At 37.4% G+C, this 16,670-nt stretch overlaps 1 protein-coding gene across 1 annotated transcript in view; it reads left to right on the top strand.

The window, feature by feature from the left end:
• The window catches only part of HSPA12A (heat shock protein family A (Hsp70) member 12A), a 956,869-nt gene extending 951,459 nt beyond the window's left edge, over window positions 1-5,410 (top strand). Inside the window, exon 12 of the mRNA XM_044055963.1 lies at window positions 3,847-5,410. Coding sequence (XP_043911898.1) covers window positions 3,847-4,481 — 635 coding nt within the window. The 3' untranslated portion in view covers window positions 4,482-5,410. The remainder of the gene's footprint in view (window positions 1-3,846) is intronic.
• Window positions 5,411-16,670: the final 11,260 nt, after the last annotated feature.

Raw genomic sequence — 16,670 nt, 5'->3', positions numbered from 1 at the left:
TTAAGTGGAAACATGAAAAAGGACAACCGAGGCAAAAGCAGGGAGAAAGTAAAATGTTCGGTGATTGAAGGATAGTTTAAAGGAGGAAGATAAAACATTGGTAAAATTTGATTGATACCCTGTGTCAAATGTTTTCTTAATTTATGACACATATATTTTATCCCCTACTTAAAATTTAAAGAACTTTGCAACTCTGTATTTAAGATCACTGTAAAATGTATTCCAGACATCTAAGGAAATGGAGGTGGTCACTTCAAGCAGCATTATTTGACGACTCAATGTTAACTCTTATTGTAGGCCATTGTTAATACCGCCATTATATCTTTATACCTATATGCACTGAAAGCACAGGAAGGGAGGCAACATTTTTGTTTTTGGGCGTAGTTGAATCATTCTATAAAACAAGCTTTGAGTTCATTATTGATTGTAAAATGTTGTACATTTTTCTTTTATAAAAATATCCTGAAAGTCAACATTAAAAAATTCAAAACCTTAACATATTTGTAATTTTTTGGACTGTATACACTCAGTGATAATCTTTCTGAAAGTCTTTCAGAAAGTCTCTAATCTACAAGCACTTTTACCAGATTTATCTTTAATGCCTTAGTCCCTACATATTATGACAGGATGTAAGTAGCTGTTAATGAAAACCAAATCATATATTTGTGCTTTGAAATACCTAAGATATTAATAAGATCAGCCTGCCACTTTGCACCTATATTGCTCACAACTACTTTTTTCTAAGGAAATGCTTTTTCCTAAGTTATATGTAGCATCTTATAAAGGGAACCATTTAGACAATTGATTAGAGGCAATGTTTTACTATTTCTCATAGCAGTGTCATATAACCATAGCACACTCCCTGTACTGCCCAGCATATGCAAATTCTTCAACTTGATTTAAGCAGTATACTAAAATAAAAATGTATGTCTCTCTTCAATGGTATGTTATTTTTTATCATCACCATATGGTAGGAAGCTATACTTGCTATGTTTCAGAAAAATATACATAATAAGATGCTTCCTTGGGTACATGATACTTTTCTTAAATTTTACATTAAAAAAAGACCGCCATTGTTATGATGCATTATCAGAAGATTAGCTACAAAGCCAAGTACATGCATGAAATCTGTTTCTGGTTAGTGCTTTAAACTTGAATAGCAGATATCAGCAGTATATATCAGGACTACCAATAAGTATATGTCCCATGTATACTTTGGTTTGCAACTTCAAATATTAAAAATGAAGGAACTTTTGTGGCTTCCAACACATCACTGTTTACACTTGAGATGTGCATATTTTTAATCTCACTCATTACAGTCTACATAGAATATAGCTTTTGACAATTTGGGGTATTATACAGCTTTTGGGGGATATTGTCAGTAATCCTCAGAGCTTTCATATTGCAGAAAATGTTTGCAGTTGTTTTCCCTTGTTAATTCTTTGATACTTTGCCTAAGTTGCTCATCTTAACATTTATCACAGTGTACCACAGTAGTCCTCATCAGAACTTCCCATGCCATACAAGTATGTGTAGTATGGAGTGGGGATTCCTTTCTGTACATAGCTTTTTAAAATACCGTTCAGTGTCTGCTTGCAATCTGGCACTTTGGTACACATATATATATAATCAAGCTCCTTTGAGATGCATGCAAACTGAATAAATGTCATTAAGGTGTTTAATATTTGCCTGAATTTTGTCAAAATAGGATGCAGTACACCCAAATTTCTAGGCTGTTGCTTCAAGCAGTAGTTTTTATGTCCTGCAATCCTAGTTACTCACATAGCTCTGGAAGTACTTTTCCACTGCCTTTTGTTGGGCTCATGTATACAACTGTGCCTTCTGTTGGGTCATATGTTCTTTATCCTTTCTGGTTGCACTACCCCAGACTCTGAAGATACTCTAGGGTGTGCATTAAAGCATTTTGCCAAACCATATACATCTTTTTCCTCCAATATCCTTCATTGTTATCATCTGGTGCTGTGAGATTTTTGGTTGCCAATATAACAGCCTCAAATAAAATGGTCTGTCAGTTCATCTTTTCACAATCCACTTACTTAATACTGGCAAGGAACAAGCTGTTGGCAACGAAGGTGCTGGTGTGGCAACATTTATTTCAGATATATCTTCTTATGTGAAATACTTACAGGCGCAACAAACATAAGTCAACCACTCAGACTTTATTCTGGGCTTGCTTATATAAGCTCTGGGCAGAGAAAAGAACCACCTTCTGCTAACAGTGCCACCTATCATGCAAGGTAGCGGGCATGCCACAACATTTTAGGCATCCACACACATGGTTGGTGGCTCACAAATGGCTCCTAAGCACAAACTAGAAGGTGATGCTCCATCAAAATGAGGAACAAATATGGAAGCCCACATACTGTAGCACTTTTCTATGATGTACAAAAAAGGGCAAAATGCTCTAGAAGAGATGTTGGTAAGCATAGAGAGTGGAAGAGATGACAAAGAAAATGAGAAAATTGCCATGCAAAGACTATATATACATTTTTGAAAATTGTATTTTAAAATGGTGGAAAGAGAAACTGGTGGGGTAAAACGGAAGATTATTTGGTTGTTAGGGGTTTGGAAACCTGTTTCGATCGTGAACTGTTCTTTGATCACTACATCTCTACTGTTGTAAAAAAAAAAAGTCCTTTTTAACTGCACAGCTTATATCTAAAGGTATTGTGTCCACATCCAAGAATATAGTTGTTCCAACGTGTGGATCACAAATTAGGCCATTAGGAATATAATGCCACTTTCAGCATGTATCTATCCTAATACTTCTCATGCCTGGAATAACCAAAATTCTTTTCTCACTAAAAAATTAAAGGTTTAAACCGTAAAAAAATATGCAGTCCATCTAAAAGTCTTGTCTCTCTTCCCAGTATTATACAGGCTATTGAGAGGCAACCTCTGCTCTGTGTGTACAGACCTTCAACAGACCCTATTCTGTCAGAACTATTACACATTCATAACTCCAGGGGTATCATACACACCCACTCAAGGGATCATAAATCTCTTTTTTATAAAAATAAATTGAATATTTTGGAGGGATAGGTTTGGATCATGGAGAATGCTCCTTCTACAGAACAATCTTCCATTCCACATAAACCAATACGTCTTTAACTCTATTCAAATATGTTTGGATGAATGAATGGGAAACCATAAATTTAGTCCAGTTTACCACCCTTCTTTCATGAAAAGGTGAAACCTATAAATGTCCCAAAAATCATTGTTTGGCTCATCTGAGTTATTTGTATGCAGAGTATGAGGCCTAAAAACTAACATGGGAATGTAATATTAGACTTAAGATCCTCATAGATCAGTAAACTGATAAGTAGCTATGAGCCTATTACCCCCCTATAAGAATGCCTCTTTTCAGTCAAACTGTCTTTTGTATTTAAATTAAAAAGTACCACTTTTCAGATAAATGTATTACAAGTGCTATTTTTAGTTAAGTATATCCAAAATATTATTCTTGTGTTGGTTGTCAGATACAGATTTTGTACAGCTGTCACTCTCTTGTATATTTGTTGTATCAACAAAAGTAAAATAATTGAAAAGTTCTATTCTTTAACTCTGCAAACTGTTTCATAATATAAAAATGCAAGGCACATGATATAGAGGCAACAACCATACAGTTTTAATTAAGATGTTAAACATTTATGATTAATCATTTTATTAAACTTTTCCAAACTGAATTCATTAGTGTTGCATACCAAACATCATTACTTATTTAAAATGTGAGTTTATGTAAAACAAATTGAAGTGTAATACAGCTTTCATAATTCAGAACTGTATAGATGTCTATCTAATAACAATTATTTTTTTTTCTTTCAGTGGATTTATTTCAGAAGCCTGAAGCAAAGGGTATTAAATTTCTCTTCTTGGTGGGTGGTTTTGCTGAGTCCCCTTTGCTTCAACAAGCAGTTCAGTCAGCTCTTGGTGAAAAGTGTCGGATCATCATTCCTCATGATGTGGGGCTTACAATTCTGAAGGGTGCAGTTCTCTTTGGCCTTGATCCCAGTGTCATAAAAGTGCGCCGTTCCCCTCTAACATATGGAGTTGGGGTGTTGAATCGATTTATGGAAGGAAAGCATCCTCAAGAGAAATTACTGGTCAAAGATGGCACACGCTGGTGCACTGACATCTTTGACAAGTTTATTACGGCTGACCAGTCTGTGGCTCTCGGAGAGACGGTCAAACGTAGTTACACTCCTGCAAAGCCTTCCCAAATGGTCATTGTAATCAATATCTACTGCACTGAACAAGAAGATGTCAGTTTCATTACTGATCCTGGAGTGAAGAAATGTGGTACTCTCCGTTTAGATCTGACAGGAACTGATAGCTTGTCAGCATCAGGTAGAAGGGAAATCCAGACACTAATGCTGTTTGGGGACACTGAGATTAAAGCTATGGCCATAGATGTTGCAACATCTAAATGTGTCAAAGTTGGAATTGATTTCCTAAATTAGTAGCAGTTATTTTACTATCTTCTGCTTTTATCATATTCATTGAAGCCTTGATTCAGAAATTCACTGCTCTGTTTCCCTGGAAACTGGTCACATTTCAGCAGGCAATGAGTAAATCTCTTGCTTTTACTTATTTTTCTTAAAGAGTTGTAATCTCCTCATAAGTGAAGAACATTTTAAAACGGCTGTAGTAATCAGATTTCAGATTTTACAGCCTGAATACCAACTACTGCCAATAAGATTAAAAGAGTTGTGTCAGTACACTATGAAGCCAAATTCAGCTATTTAAAGCAGGAGACCTAAGACTCTTTCTGATTTTACTTAAACTATGACTATTATTTTTCAGATGATTAGATTTGTTTGTATATTGTATGTATTTTATCATTTGTACTATACTAAGCAAATATTTACTCAAAAAATGTTTTACTACTGTATGTATTTAATTAACGCTTTCCTAGAGTATGATGAAAGATAAACTGTCAGAGAAATAATTAATTTGACAGTGAAACAGTCTGTAGAAATGCGTTCTAGTTAACAGAGTTGTCAGATGCAGGCAACAGAGGAGCAGGAGTTTCCAAGGAAAAGGCTTTGAGGCTCAGTTGAATTCTGCCCACAGACCTTGTTAAATGTTTCTGTTTCAGTAGTGGTACTAATTTTCTAATAAAAAATCACTCTAGCATTAATTGCATTGTATCCCAGACATATGTCTTCCAGTGGGATACTTTATACTTAGTCAAGTCTTTATAGGAATGCATTCAAATGCATTATTTGTACTTTCCATGCCATTATAACAGAGATGACATGCAACAACAGTTTTGCATGTTTTGCAAATAAACAACTCTTAATAATGCAGATTATATACACACACTTATATGGATCACCTTCATTTCGTCGACAGTTCATTTCACTGACACTCAACTCAGCAGGCCCAATACACTGAAACTTCATTTCACTGACACTCATTTCATCGACAATGATATATGGCCTATTCCCCACTGTAGAGCGACCCTGGAGTTAGAATATATAGTAACGGGGGTGTGGGGGGCACTATAATATTTGTTTGGGAATAGTTATTCATTGCACTTGTAAGAATGCATCTGTAAACTGTAAAACATTTATGATATGTGGAAATATGAATGAAATGCATTAGATGTATTTCTGAAAAAAATAACAGAGAAGACATGCAGACCAAGATTAGAGGAAAGGGGGGATGTTTGCAAGACAAAGAATTCCCCAAGTATGGCAAGAGTGTGTTCATCTTTTGTAATTATTCAAGACTAGAGTGATTCAGTGTACAGTAAATAATACATTTCTTCTATGTACTACTATACTGGCAGACTGTTGAGATCTATTAATAAAAATCTGCTAGAAGTGAGTATTTAAGTTCAAACATGAAAGTGAGGCCTATATAAATAGTACCAGAACATCAGTGGTCCATAGTACATCTCATATCATTATTGCAGATAAAAAAGAGCTGAGTCTATACAATGCATTGAAGCCCTGATGCGATCAAGTTATCAGATTTTGTTAAATAATGTAGTGGGTCCACTATGTGACTTTATTCATTACTAGTCTTTTAATAGATGCAGGAAGCATAGCAGCTGGAGACTATGTTTCTACAGGATTTCATCTCTTCATATTTAGGTTTACATGAGCAAATGTTAAGCAAATTATGTTTTGTAGTAATGGAAAAGTTAATAACTTTGTTAGATATTAAGACAGACGGACTGATAGACAGATGCATACATACATAAATAAAAGCCTGGGTAACAGAGGGTGGGGCAGTGATCAACAATAATTGTATAAAAACACAATTAATACTTGCACTGGTATAACTATGGAGATTTACCAAGACTTTTATTAAGTGAGACAGAATGTGTGGGTGAAAACTAAGATGCTTAATGTAAAGGAAGTCTACTAGTATGGCTAAAATAAGTTCTGAACATAATATACAATATTGACATCATTGTTAATTATTCTAACATTATTCATTTATTATTTTGATAGTTAAAATTTCAATGCCACCCAGGGAGTTGAGTATTGTCTGCAGAGGAGGTTAGATGGACATGTAGTACACCACTCATGCTTGGCCCCTCACTTTGTCAATAGTGCCTTGCACTGATATCACATTGTCTTACACTGTAACAGTTTACTTATTGCTACATGTCCGCTGGTATTTAATCTGCCATGCATCCATTTTTTTATCCGCTGTAGGAGAGTGTTTATTTATTAGCACCACCCTCTGAGTTGTGATTATGATTAAGATACATGCATACAGAATGGCCACGATTTGTTTAGCATTTAGTTTTAGCCCATTTTCAGAGCACCAGCTATTACCATGTATAAATTCATTTTGTAGCTTATGGACATCAGAAGAGGATTTAAATACAATACTCAGTTTAAGTCATCTGCAGACTTGGTTAATCAGAGTTCTTAGTTTTAGATTTGGAGATCAGAGAAGTATATGCTGAACAGCAGAGTTTCCAGCAGGGATCCCTGTGGTACCTCATTGGTTACTTTCATGATCTCTGAGGACTCGTGTGCCACCCTCACAATGTGGGTTATGTCCCTCAGCCTATTAACTATCCATCTATTTACATAGGAATCAAGTTGGAGTACATTAATTTGCTGATAATGTTGGAATGTTAATGCCTTAGTGGTCTCAAGGTATGTTATTTGGACAGCATGAGCCCTGTCCATGGATTTTGTTATCCTTATAAAAATTCACATATTCATTAGACAAGATCGGCCGTTAATAAAGCCAAAAGCCTGAAGATCACGTCTTAAAAGATTTTTTGTGCTGTACTTTATCAATTCTGTTATGACTTGTTTTATAGTCTTGTAGATGTGGCACGTCAGACTGATGGGTTTGTAATTCCTGGGGTCCTTTGTGGAAATGCACTTATGAAGGTTGGGAGGGTGGCCTAATGGTTAAGGTGTTTGCCTCACAAATACAAGGTGCAGGGTTTGAGTCTCACAAGGGATAATTGGCTAGGCTTAAAATGGCTCACAAGGGCAGTTAGCTTAGTATGAACCTATGTACCTATAAGTGACATCACAACTGCTGTCACCAAACTGTGGGACAAAGCTAGTGGATAAAAGACAGATAAATAATGGTAAGAACAGGCCCATCAGTGCACGTTTAGTTCTGTTATGCAGATTGCCTGGTATGTTATCAGGTCTCATACAGGATGCATTTTTCTGTTTGTTTTGGAATGTACTTTTAACAAGTGTCCTTTTGTGATGATAGGGGGATTGAGATACTCCAAGGTTCTCCTAGAGTGCCTGTATTGCTAATGCCATCTTTTGTCACTACCCAGGCCTCATGGTCATTGGTGAAAGTGGAGACCCCTGTATAGTCAGTACTCTACAAAAAAATCTTTGTCAGAAAAATGTAAAATCCATTTTCTGAAAATTCTATTGTATTATATTTGTAAAAATGACAGCCTTTACAACTTTGTTATTTTGTATTGCACTTGTAAAAATGACAGTCCATATCAAATGTTTGCATTTGCTATAATATCCTCTTTTGCTTTCATGTAATATGTCAGAACTTTTCTCTCTGCTGAAAAGTGGTTGTTGCCCAATCAGACTTCACTAGCAAACAAAAGTCAATAAAAAAATAAATAAAAAGATAAACAAGAAAACAAACGGTAAATAAATAAATAATAATAAATATATACATAATCCACTGCTCCAAGGGAATTCACAAAGTGTCTAGCCCCAGTGATAGCCTGTTGTAGACTGTAAAGTATTCATATTGTCAATGTTTAGATGACTTCCTTATCGTTGCAGGGTATTTTTCAGAGTTTCAGGATTTCCTCACTTGGTTAAGAGATCGCCTTCACAGACTGGGGTTCTAATGGAACATTCAATAGTCTTGTCTTGCTCTTTCTCACAGGATTGTTTTCCTTGGGGTGTCCCCTAGATATGTTAGTTCTAAGAGTTTTTTTTATTTACACTGAAAAATAGATCTACATCTAGATCACTTCCAGAGCTTTTGCATTCAATCCACAATTTCAGCAAGGGAATTTTTCATGATACTAGGATTCATGGCATGCATGATTCTCATGATTTCTTTAGCCAGATACAGTGGTTCATAAAATCGGTATGGTCTCAACACTAACGTCCCCTGGCATTCCAGAGTCAAGTTTGAAAATGTGTAAAAAAATGGAGGTTCTTTGGTGGTGCGACCACTTTTATCTAAATATAGGTCTGCCATTTTCTTTCCTTTTATAGCTCTAGCACATTCTATAACTACCAATGTCTCAGACTTTGCCTGGGCAGTGAAAGGGTAGGATCTCTGGAACAAAAATGACAGACCAAAACACAGAAACATTAAAAGAGATGTTAGTAGTCATAAGTGCACTCAACTTTCTCATTCATCCTTGATCCCTTTGGCCTTTGCAAGTGATTACAAACATCACCACAGTGATGTGGTATGTAATGAACTGGGGAATTCAGATTTTACCCTCTGTGAAAAGGAACCATGGTAGCCTTGGATATAGCAATTCATCACCATTTAACTCCATATGCATCTTACATCCCATCAGAACAAAATATTGTTGCAGACAAGCTGAGCAGAACCAGACCCCCATAAATGAAAATTGAACTGGGGGTCTTCAAGGATTTCACCCAGCTGTGGGGAATACCTCAGGTAGAACTTTTCACCTTCATTCTCAACAAACAACTGTTAAAATTCTGCTATAGGATTCTTTGCAAACAGGCACAGAAATAGATGCATTTTAATTTTCTTGGACAGGAGTGTTCCTGCATGCCTTTCCACATTTTCCACTGATGTCCAGAAGGACTGTCCAAAGATCATTGTATTGACTCTCTTCTGGCCCAGGCAGCAGTGGTTTCCCTGCTTTTGGAAATGGTCAAGGGCAATTAACACAAGCTTCTTCACCACCTGGACCTACTCACTCAAGAAATGGGTTGTTTGATACACCCCAGCTTGAAACAACTTCAGCTAACAGCCTGGATGATAGAATTTTAATACCTTTTAAGTAGCTGTTTTCTGAGAAAGTGCATCAGGTATTAATGGATGCAAACAAAGGGTCTATATCATGAAATCAAATAGGAAGAATGTCGAATGCTCTAATGAGCGAAACTCGAGGGTCCGTTATTGAGGTTTTAGTAAAGTGTAGAGTGGAATATTTGCCCTTTCCTCACTGTAGTGTGATCTTGGAGCTGGAATATATATTTAGTGGGGGATGTGGGGGGGCACCAATCCCTGGGGAATGCCACTCATTACGGGTCTACTGCTTGAGGTGGCTTCCCCTATTTTGATTAAGTGGGTTCTATCAGTGAGCCAGTTTGCTACCCATCTGGTAACATATGGATTGATGCCTTGTTGAGAGAGTTTATCTATTATGCCAAGTGGGGAGTAGTGTCGAAGGCTTTGGCCAGGTCAAGGTAGCCAGTGTGCACAGTCTTCCCCTCGTCCATGGCTTTGTTGGTGACTGTCTCAAAGAAGTCAACCAGATTTAACAGACATGACCTCCCATTGACAAAGTCAAACTATGTAGGGTCGAGTGTTTGGAGTTTGCCATTGTCCCTGTTGAGGTCCATGATAATCCATTCCATGGCCTTGCAGATCAGCCTAGTTAGGATGATGGGTCTATAATTTCCTGGATCAGTGGACACTTCACCTTTGAGTAAAGGGATGACAATGTCTGTCCTTCACTCAGCTGGGACAAAGCCGGCACTCAGGCTTTGGTTGAATAGGGTGTCTAATGGTGCTGCAAGTTCATGCCGGAGTTCATGTAGGATGCAGCCTGGGATGTTATCGGGTCCCATGGAGGCTGTATTTTTTCCCTTTGAGAGGGCAGTGATGACCTATTCCCTAGAGATAAGGGGTGGGGACCAGGTACTGGGGATGTCCTGATTTATTGATGGGGGTGACAGAGGGGAGAAATATTTGCTGAATCTGTCAGCCAGTAGATTAGCTGTATCTACAGCATTTGTGTATGCGGTGTCCTTGACTATCAGTTCTGAACAGATCTGGGTGCTTCCTTTGACATTGCGGACATATTTGAAGAAGGCCTCATAGTACATGTGGCCAATTTGGACTTGAAGTTGGCTTTAGAGGATTTCACTAGTGCTCTTATTTGCTTGTTGAGGCTAAGGAGAGATTGCTTCCAATTGGGCACCTGCTCCTTCTTGGTCCTGGGCAGTAATTTTTTCCTTTTCTTATATAGTTTATTTTTTGCAGATGTCCATCGGACAGGTTTACTCTTCCTTGTGGAGGATTATTTTGTCCCGTCAGGTATTCCTTATTCCATGCATCTTTATAAATGCTTGTATAGAACGTTGGTTTAGATTTCTAGATTGGTACCAGTTCCTACAGTGGGGGAGGTGGCTGTGAAGCTGTTTATACCATCTCTCAGGAGGTTGTAATCCGCTTTGGAGAAGTTTTTTTTTTGTTTGACTGTAGCTAGAGGGTCAGAGGAGATGGTGACTTCAAAAGTGACTACTGTATGGTCGGATCTCACCAGGGAGGATGATACTGTAGGGGTGCTACTGTGGTTGCTCATGTTGATTAATATCAAGTCCAATATATTATCACCTTTTGTGGGGGTATTGACTAATTGTTCCAAGACATTTGCATTGATTAAATCAAGGAATCTCTAGGCATTTGTGTTCTGACATTAGTAGTTTTTCCAGTCTTTGGCTGGGTAATTAAAGTCACCCAGGATCAGGGTAAAGGGTTGAATCTTTATAGATCTGAAAAGGTCCAGATAGGTGGAGTGGGCATCTTGAGCCAAATTTGAGGGCCTGTAGCTAGCTATAATTTGAATAGGGGTCTTGTCAACGGTTAACTGCACCAAAGTGTTTCATACTGTTTGACCAGCCTGGAGATGTGTGCGCCTTTAATTTATATATTGAAACTCCACCTCCTTTGGCATTGCTGCCCACAGTTTGGGGTCTGAATGTATGATAGGATGAGTTACCAGGTAAGCCTGGAGTGATCTCTTCAGCTTTAAACCAGGTTTCTGTGACTGCACAAATGTCAGCATCTTCCAGGGTTAAGAATGCTTGGAATCAGTGCAGTTTTGTGTTTAGACTCCTAGCATTTAGCAGCATGACCTGTCATTTGCATTTTGTTGAAATTTTTATGTTGGTAATATCAACCTCATTTCCTAAAAAAGACACTGTGGAGGAGGCAAAGGCCTTTGCCAGATGCCTGAAGCCCAAGCAAGACAGATGCAGGCCATCTCTAGCAAAGCATTGTGGTCTGTCGATCATATCTTCCCAGGCTGTCAGGTACTGGATCCCCCTGGAATGACACCAGAAACTAAGCCAACTGTTAAAGTAAATCATTTTCAGTTTATATTGAGGCATCATTCTGGGTGATGGTAGAATGCTGCTTAAGGCTAGGAACATACCTACCTGGGACACATATTCAGCAAGCTCAACCGTGTCTGTCTTCATCTAGTCCAAGGAGGTATATCTCAAGTCGTTGACACCAACATGGACTATGACAGAGTCATAACAGTACCTGTTGATGAGAGACTTAAGTGTGTGTGTGATATGGCAGATTCTGGCACCTGACAAACAACTAACCATGACTTTCTACTATCCAGCCTGGTGAGAGGCACATCTGTGTTTCTCACAATGGAGTGTCCTATGACTAATATGTTGGATTTATGGTTAGGCCTTAGTGGTTATCAGACACTGGTGTGTGGACTATGCATGGTATGTGGTGTGGAGTGTTGTGGTGTTTTCATGTGTTTTTGCCTCTGAGGTCTCCTTTGTTTGGTATGTGGGTGTGTGTGTTGTGGGTGATGTTTAAAATGTAGTTATTGTGTTGACAACCTTATCAGTGCCAGATATACTGGCTAGTGAGGGAGAGAGCATAGACTCTAGTTTCTTTATGTAATTACATCTCTCTCAAATTGTGTTCCTAGGTGGTGGTAGTAGATGGTTGTCCATGTACATGAGGCATTTGCTGCACTGTCTCAGGATGTCCATATCAACCAGGTTGGCAGGAGAAACCGTAGGAAATTTTCCATCTATATTTGTTAGAATCTATGGGAGAGAGGCCAGGGAGAGGTAAGGGGTAGGCCTAAAGCCCAAATGCTTAAACCAAAACTAAGAAGCTTAGAATAACACTTAAAATTTAAACAGGCTAAAAATAAGCAGTAATAAATGCAGCAGAGAAGATGCAATTGAACACTTTAAATGATTACCCCTGCCAAGCCTCAAACACAGGATGATGCCAACTTGGGCATAGTGCATTATCCCACTAGGCCACTCAGCTCTTAATGCAACTGGGTGGCCGCGGTGGTGCAGCAGTTAGTGTTGCCGCCTCACAGCAAGAGGTTCTCCGGTTCGATCCTTGGCTGGGGTGCCTTCTGTGCGGAGTCTGCATGTCCTCATGTGGTTGCATGGTTTTCCTCCGGGTGCTCCGGTTTCCTCCCACATCTGCTGTAGGTGGAATGGACACTCTAAATTGGCCCTAGGTGTGAGTGCGTGCATGTGTGTGCCTTCTGTGGAAGGTTGGGAGCCGTGCTGGCAACTCGACACTGTAAAACTCGACTGCCAATCATGAGCGGACAGGTGATCCACTGTGGCGACTCCTAACCGGGAAAAGCCGAAAGAAGAAGCTCAAATGCAACTACCTGTTGTCGTCATTACACTGGACCATCAGTGCTGATCTGCAATTGTTCTGTTTATTTGGTTATTTACATGGTAACTGATATTGTTGCAGGAGCTTACAAAACTGGCGAAAGTGCCCGATGTGTAGTTTCACCAACCACCTGTAGTATGTGATCACGTAAATGCCTGCTGCAGCTACTGTTTATTCTGTTGCAGTAACACATCACCTGGTTCCCTATCTTCACTGCCTCAGTATACTATTCAGCTACCTTTATGTGACTATCATTTTCCATGGAGACATTCCACCTTTCCGATATTTTTATTGAACTGGAAACATTTTATTAATGGTACAATAGCAGTATAAACCAAGGTTCCTTAGTCTGCTCTGCAATATGCTTGGATAAAGTATGGGAAAGTTAGTTAAAAATATAGCTAAGGGAGCAGATCCCTTTGTAAAATATAATACTGATATTCATAGAAAAAGAAAGAAAAGGAGAGTGGCGTTCTAATATTTAAAATAAAAACCTTAACGGTATTACTTCCCTGGAGATAAAATTGTATGTATTCAGTTTTGTGCCTCACCTTTTCATGTTAGTAATCTTGCACACAGGAAAACAATGAATTTGAATGCTGTTCAGAAAAATTCATCAGGCAAAAATGATTCAAATCCATTTTCTGAAAATTATAAAGTTAAAGATATTGCATTTCAATCGTTATTTTAATGTATGCAATTAAATGGAATTTAGTAATGATATTCATAGCTATTCCCATTTTGAGGCTTGTAAAATATTTCAGATTTACAACTCTTGCTTTGTTGTTTGCATTTTAACAATATGATTTATAACTATGTTTACTGATAGTGTGTCATATTTACTCTTTTATTCTGCAGTTGTATGTAAGCATTTCTGGGTAGTTTACTGGAATCATATCTATAAATGTGCCAGCTAATTTAGTTATAATTTTATGAAACAGTATGTTAACATTTTACTTGGAGTTAAAGTAATGTAGAAATAGTTTTACAGGTTGTCAACAACTGGTTGGCAGTGGAGAAATAGACTGCAATGTATGTTGGAGACGGCAAAAACCAGCAAAGTCAACCAGGAAGGGCAATACTACAAGATTCCTTTATAACGAAAAGAAAAAAAGGGGATCCTAATGAAATGGATTGTTTTTGTATCAATCCTCCTGCCAAACAATGAACAACTGAGTTCTGTCTTCATCTTCACAGGAACAATCGCATTGCTTTCATAATCCTGTTCTTTCTTTTATAGCTTTGATTGATACTGTTTGAGAGATTGTGTTTGGACAAGCCTATTCAGACCTTGGAGCTTGAAAAATGTAAACCTTAGAATTAGAAGTTGTATTCGTTATATTCTTAAGTTACATTAAGTTACTTTACTGCTGATTTTTGGTTTTCTTAATCTTGTAATATCTATCATTTGGGTATTTTTATGGTTGAGCAACATACATTATTCAAACTGACAGTACACATAAATGAGTTTGATAGAGGTAAAACATCTCCAGTAGTAACTGCATGAGCATTTTATTGCACAGAAATTCCATATTGGAGTCCTGCTCGTCATAGAAAAATGAATATGCTTTGTGCTGAATATAGTTTTTCTTTTTTTACCAGCCTGCTAGGTAACTGGAATTAAACATTATTCCCCACAGGCTGAATTCTTTGAATTTACTATTAATTTTAAATCTTCTGGTTTAATTGTACAACAAAAATGTGATTACAAATATTGTGGTGTCTAACACATATATAATACTACTTCTCAATCTGCAGCAACCAGCTGGAATAATACAGATCACTATTTAATTATCCTACACAGACTGTAAAAAAAGCTTTAACTGCATATTTAAAAAAATGGAATTTATCTAAAGAATATTGCCTGCTAACTTTGATTAAATAATTCATATCTGTCTGCTTCAGCTTCTGTTCTGGCATCATAGCTGTTGGTGCCCAAAATGCAAAAAGCCATAGCTGTTAGAAAACTTTTTTCTTACACTGCCTTTCAGAGTCCATAAGCAACGCTTGTGAAGTATAACTCTACACAATGTATGGTATACTTCTTCTCAGTTTTGTACATATATATTTAAAGCATTGTACAAAGTTTTTTTTTTCTTTTTTTTAATGGAAAACATTTATTTTGTAAAATAATGCTTGATTCTGTTGAACTGTTCTAATTATTTCCAGCTCATTAATCCTAATATTTATCTCCTGCAATGAGCAACAATGGCCTGATTATTTTAAATAAACATCTGCTTTTATATTTTAAAAGCAACAATAAAACATATGCTTGGTGTTCTAGCTTACTGTTTTACCAGGAATATTAATTTAGTTTCAGGTATTGTTTATCAAAATGACTTTAAATATCTTTCAAACAAACCTATCTTCATTGGTTTATTACTGTCTAAATGCATTCTAGGAATGTTTACATAATACACCTAAAGTATTTTCTAATACAGTTATATATGCATTTCATCACATAAAGAAGACTACTGTATTATATCTTCATTTCTCTCCAAGACTAGTAAGGGAAGTACAATTTGTAGTTTAAAATATCAGGGGATTGAAATAGAAGTAACTTTATTTCTGACTTGGTCATCAAAGTTTTTTTTTGTTCTGTTGTTTAAAGTAGTTGCTCTACTTTTAATGCCCTGCCCCACTAGTTAGGTAGCTTATTCTTGGGCTTACAGTACCCACTCTTACTACAACACCCTTTTATCATCAGCAGCTACTGTTCCATCAGCATTGCCTCCGCCCCCTCAAGTAACTGAACATATCTCTTTTATATAAGGGTCTCCTGATTTAAAAGTTCAACAGACTTTAGTATATACACTGGGTTCCTCTGATGAGAGGGGGGAATGTAGCCAGTGTCAGAATATGGTAGATTTTTGTAAAAAACATTAATATGTTGAACAGTATTGTAGGTTGGCAACAGATTTTTATGTAGTTCTCATGTAGATATGTAAGAAAAGCAAGGCATCTCCAATGAAGCTGCTTTGCATGATAGGAGTATCAAATATTAAAGGGAAAATACTGAAAGTCATTATTTACCTGAATGGAAGAAATAAATACAGCTTCCTGAAATGCCAGCATTGGAAATACCAGCATTTAATCTAGGTTGAAACTCAGAATAAGCTGTAAAGTCCAGTCAACATTGTTATTACTTCAGAATGCATTTATTTTTTCACTTCTGGTTCTGGTGCACCCTTACCATCTCTCCCAGTACTGCCATCAGCAGTCTACGATGTCTTGCTTCCATTATGCAAACTGCACATCAAGTCAGAAAGGAGATGGGGAATTACAGTACAGCACCACATTAATAGTTGGAAGGCTCTTCACTTTTACACTGTCTTTAAAATGCACCCCCCGAATGAAATGTGTAGGTCATGTGTAAATATTTCCATGTGCAAACACCCTGTACTAGACAATCAGCCTGCAATTTCTTCATAAATTTTGTCTGCCTGAGCTAGAACCCATAGCATGTACTAGAGGTCACACCAAGCAGGAAACCTACCATTTCTCCAGGATGGGACTCCCTGGCTAGAGACTCCAATGTCCATAACTGGTCAAGACAT

Source organism: Protopterus annectens, chromosome 14.part0 (genome assembly GCF_019279795.1).
Source record: "Protopterus annectens isolate FY-2018-M chromosome 14.part0, PAN1.0, whole genome shotgun sequence".
Taxonomy (NCBI): Eukaryota; Metazoa; Chordata; order Ceratodontiformes; family Protopteridae; genus Protopterus; species Protopterus annectens.
Note: the sequence above shows the minus strand (reverse complement) of the source record. Positions and strands in the feature narration are given on the sequence as shown.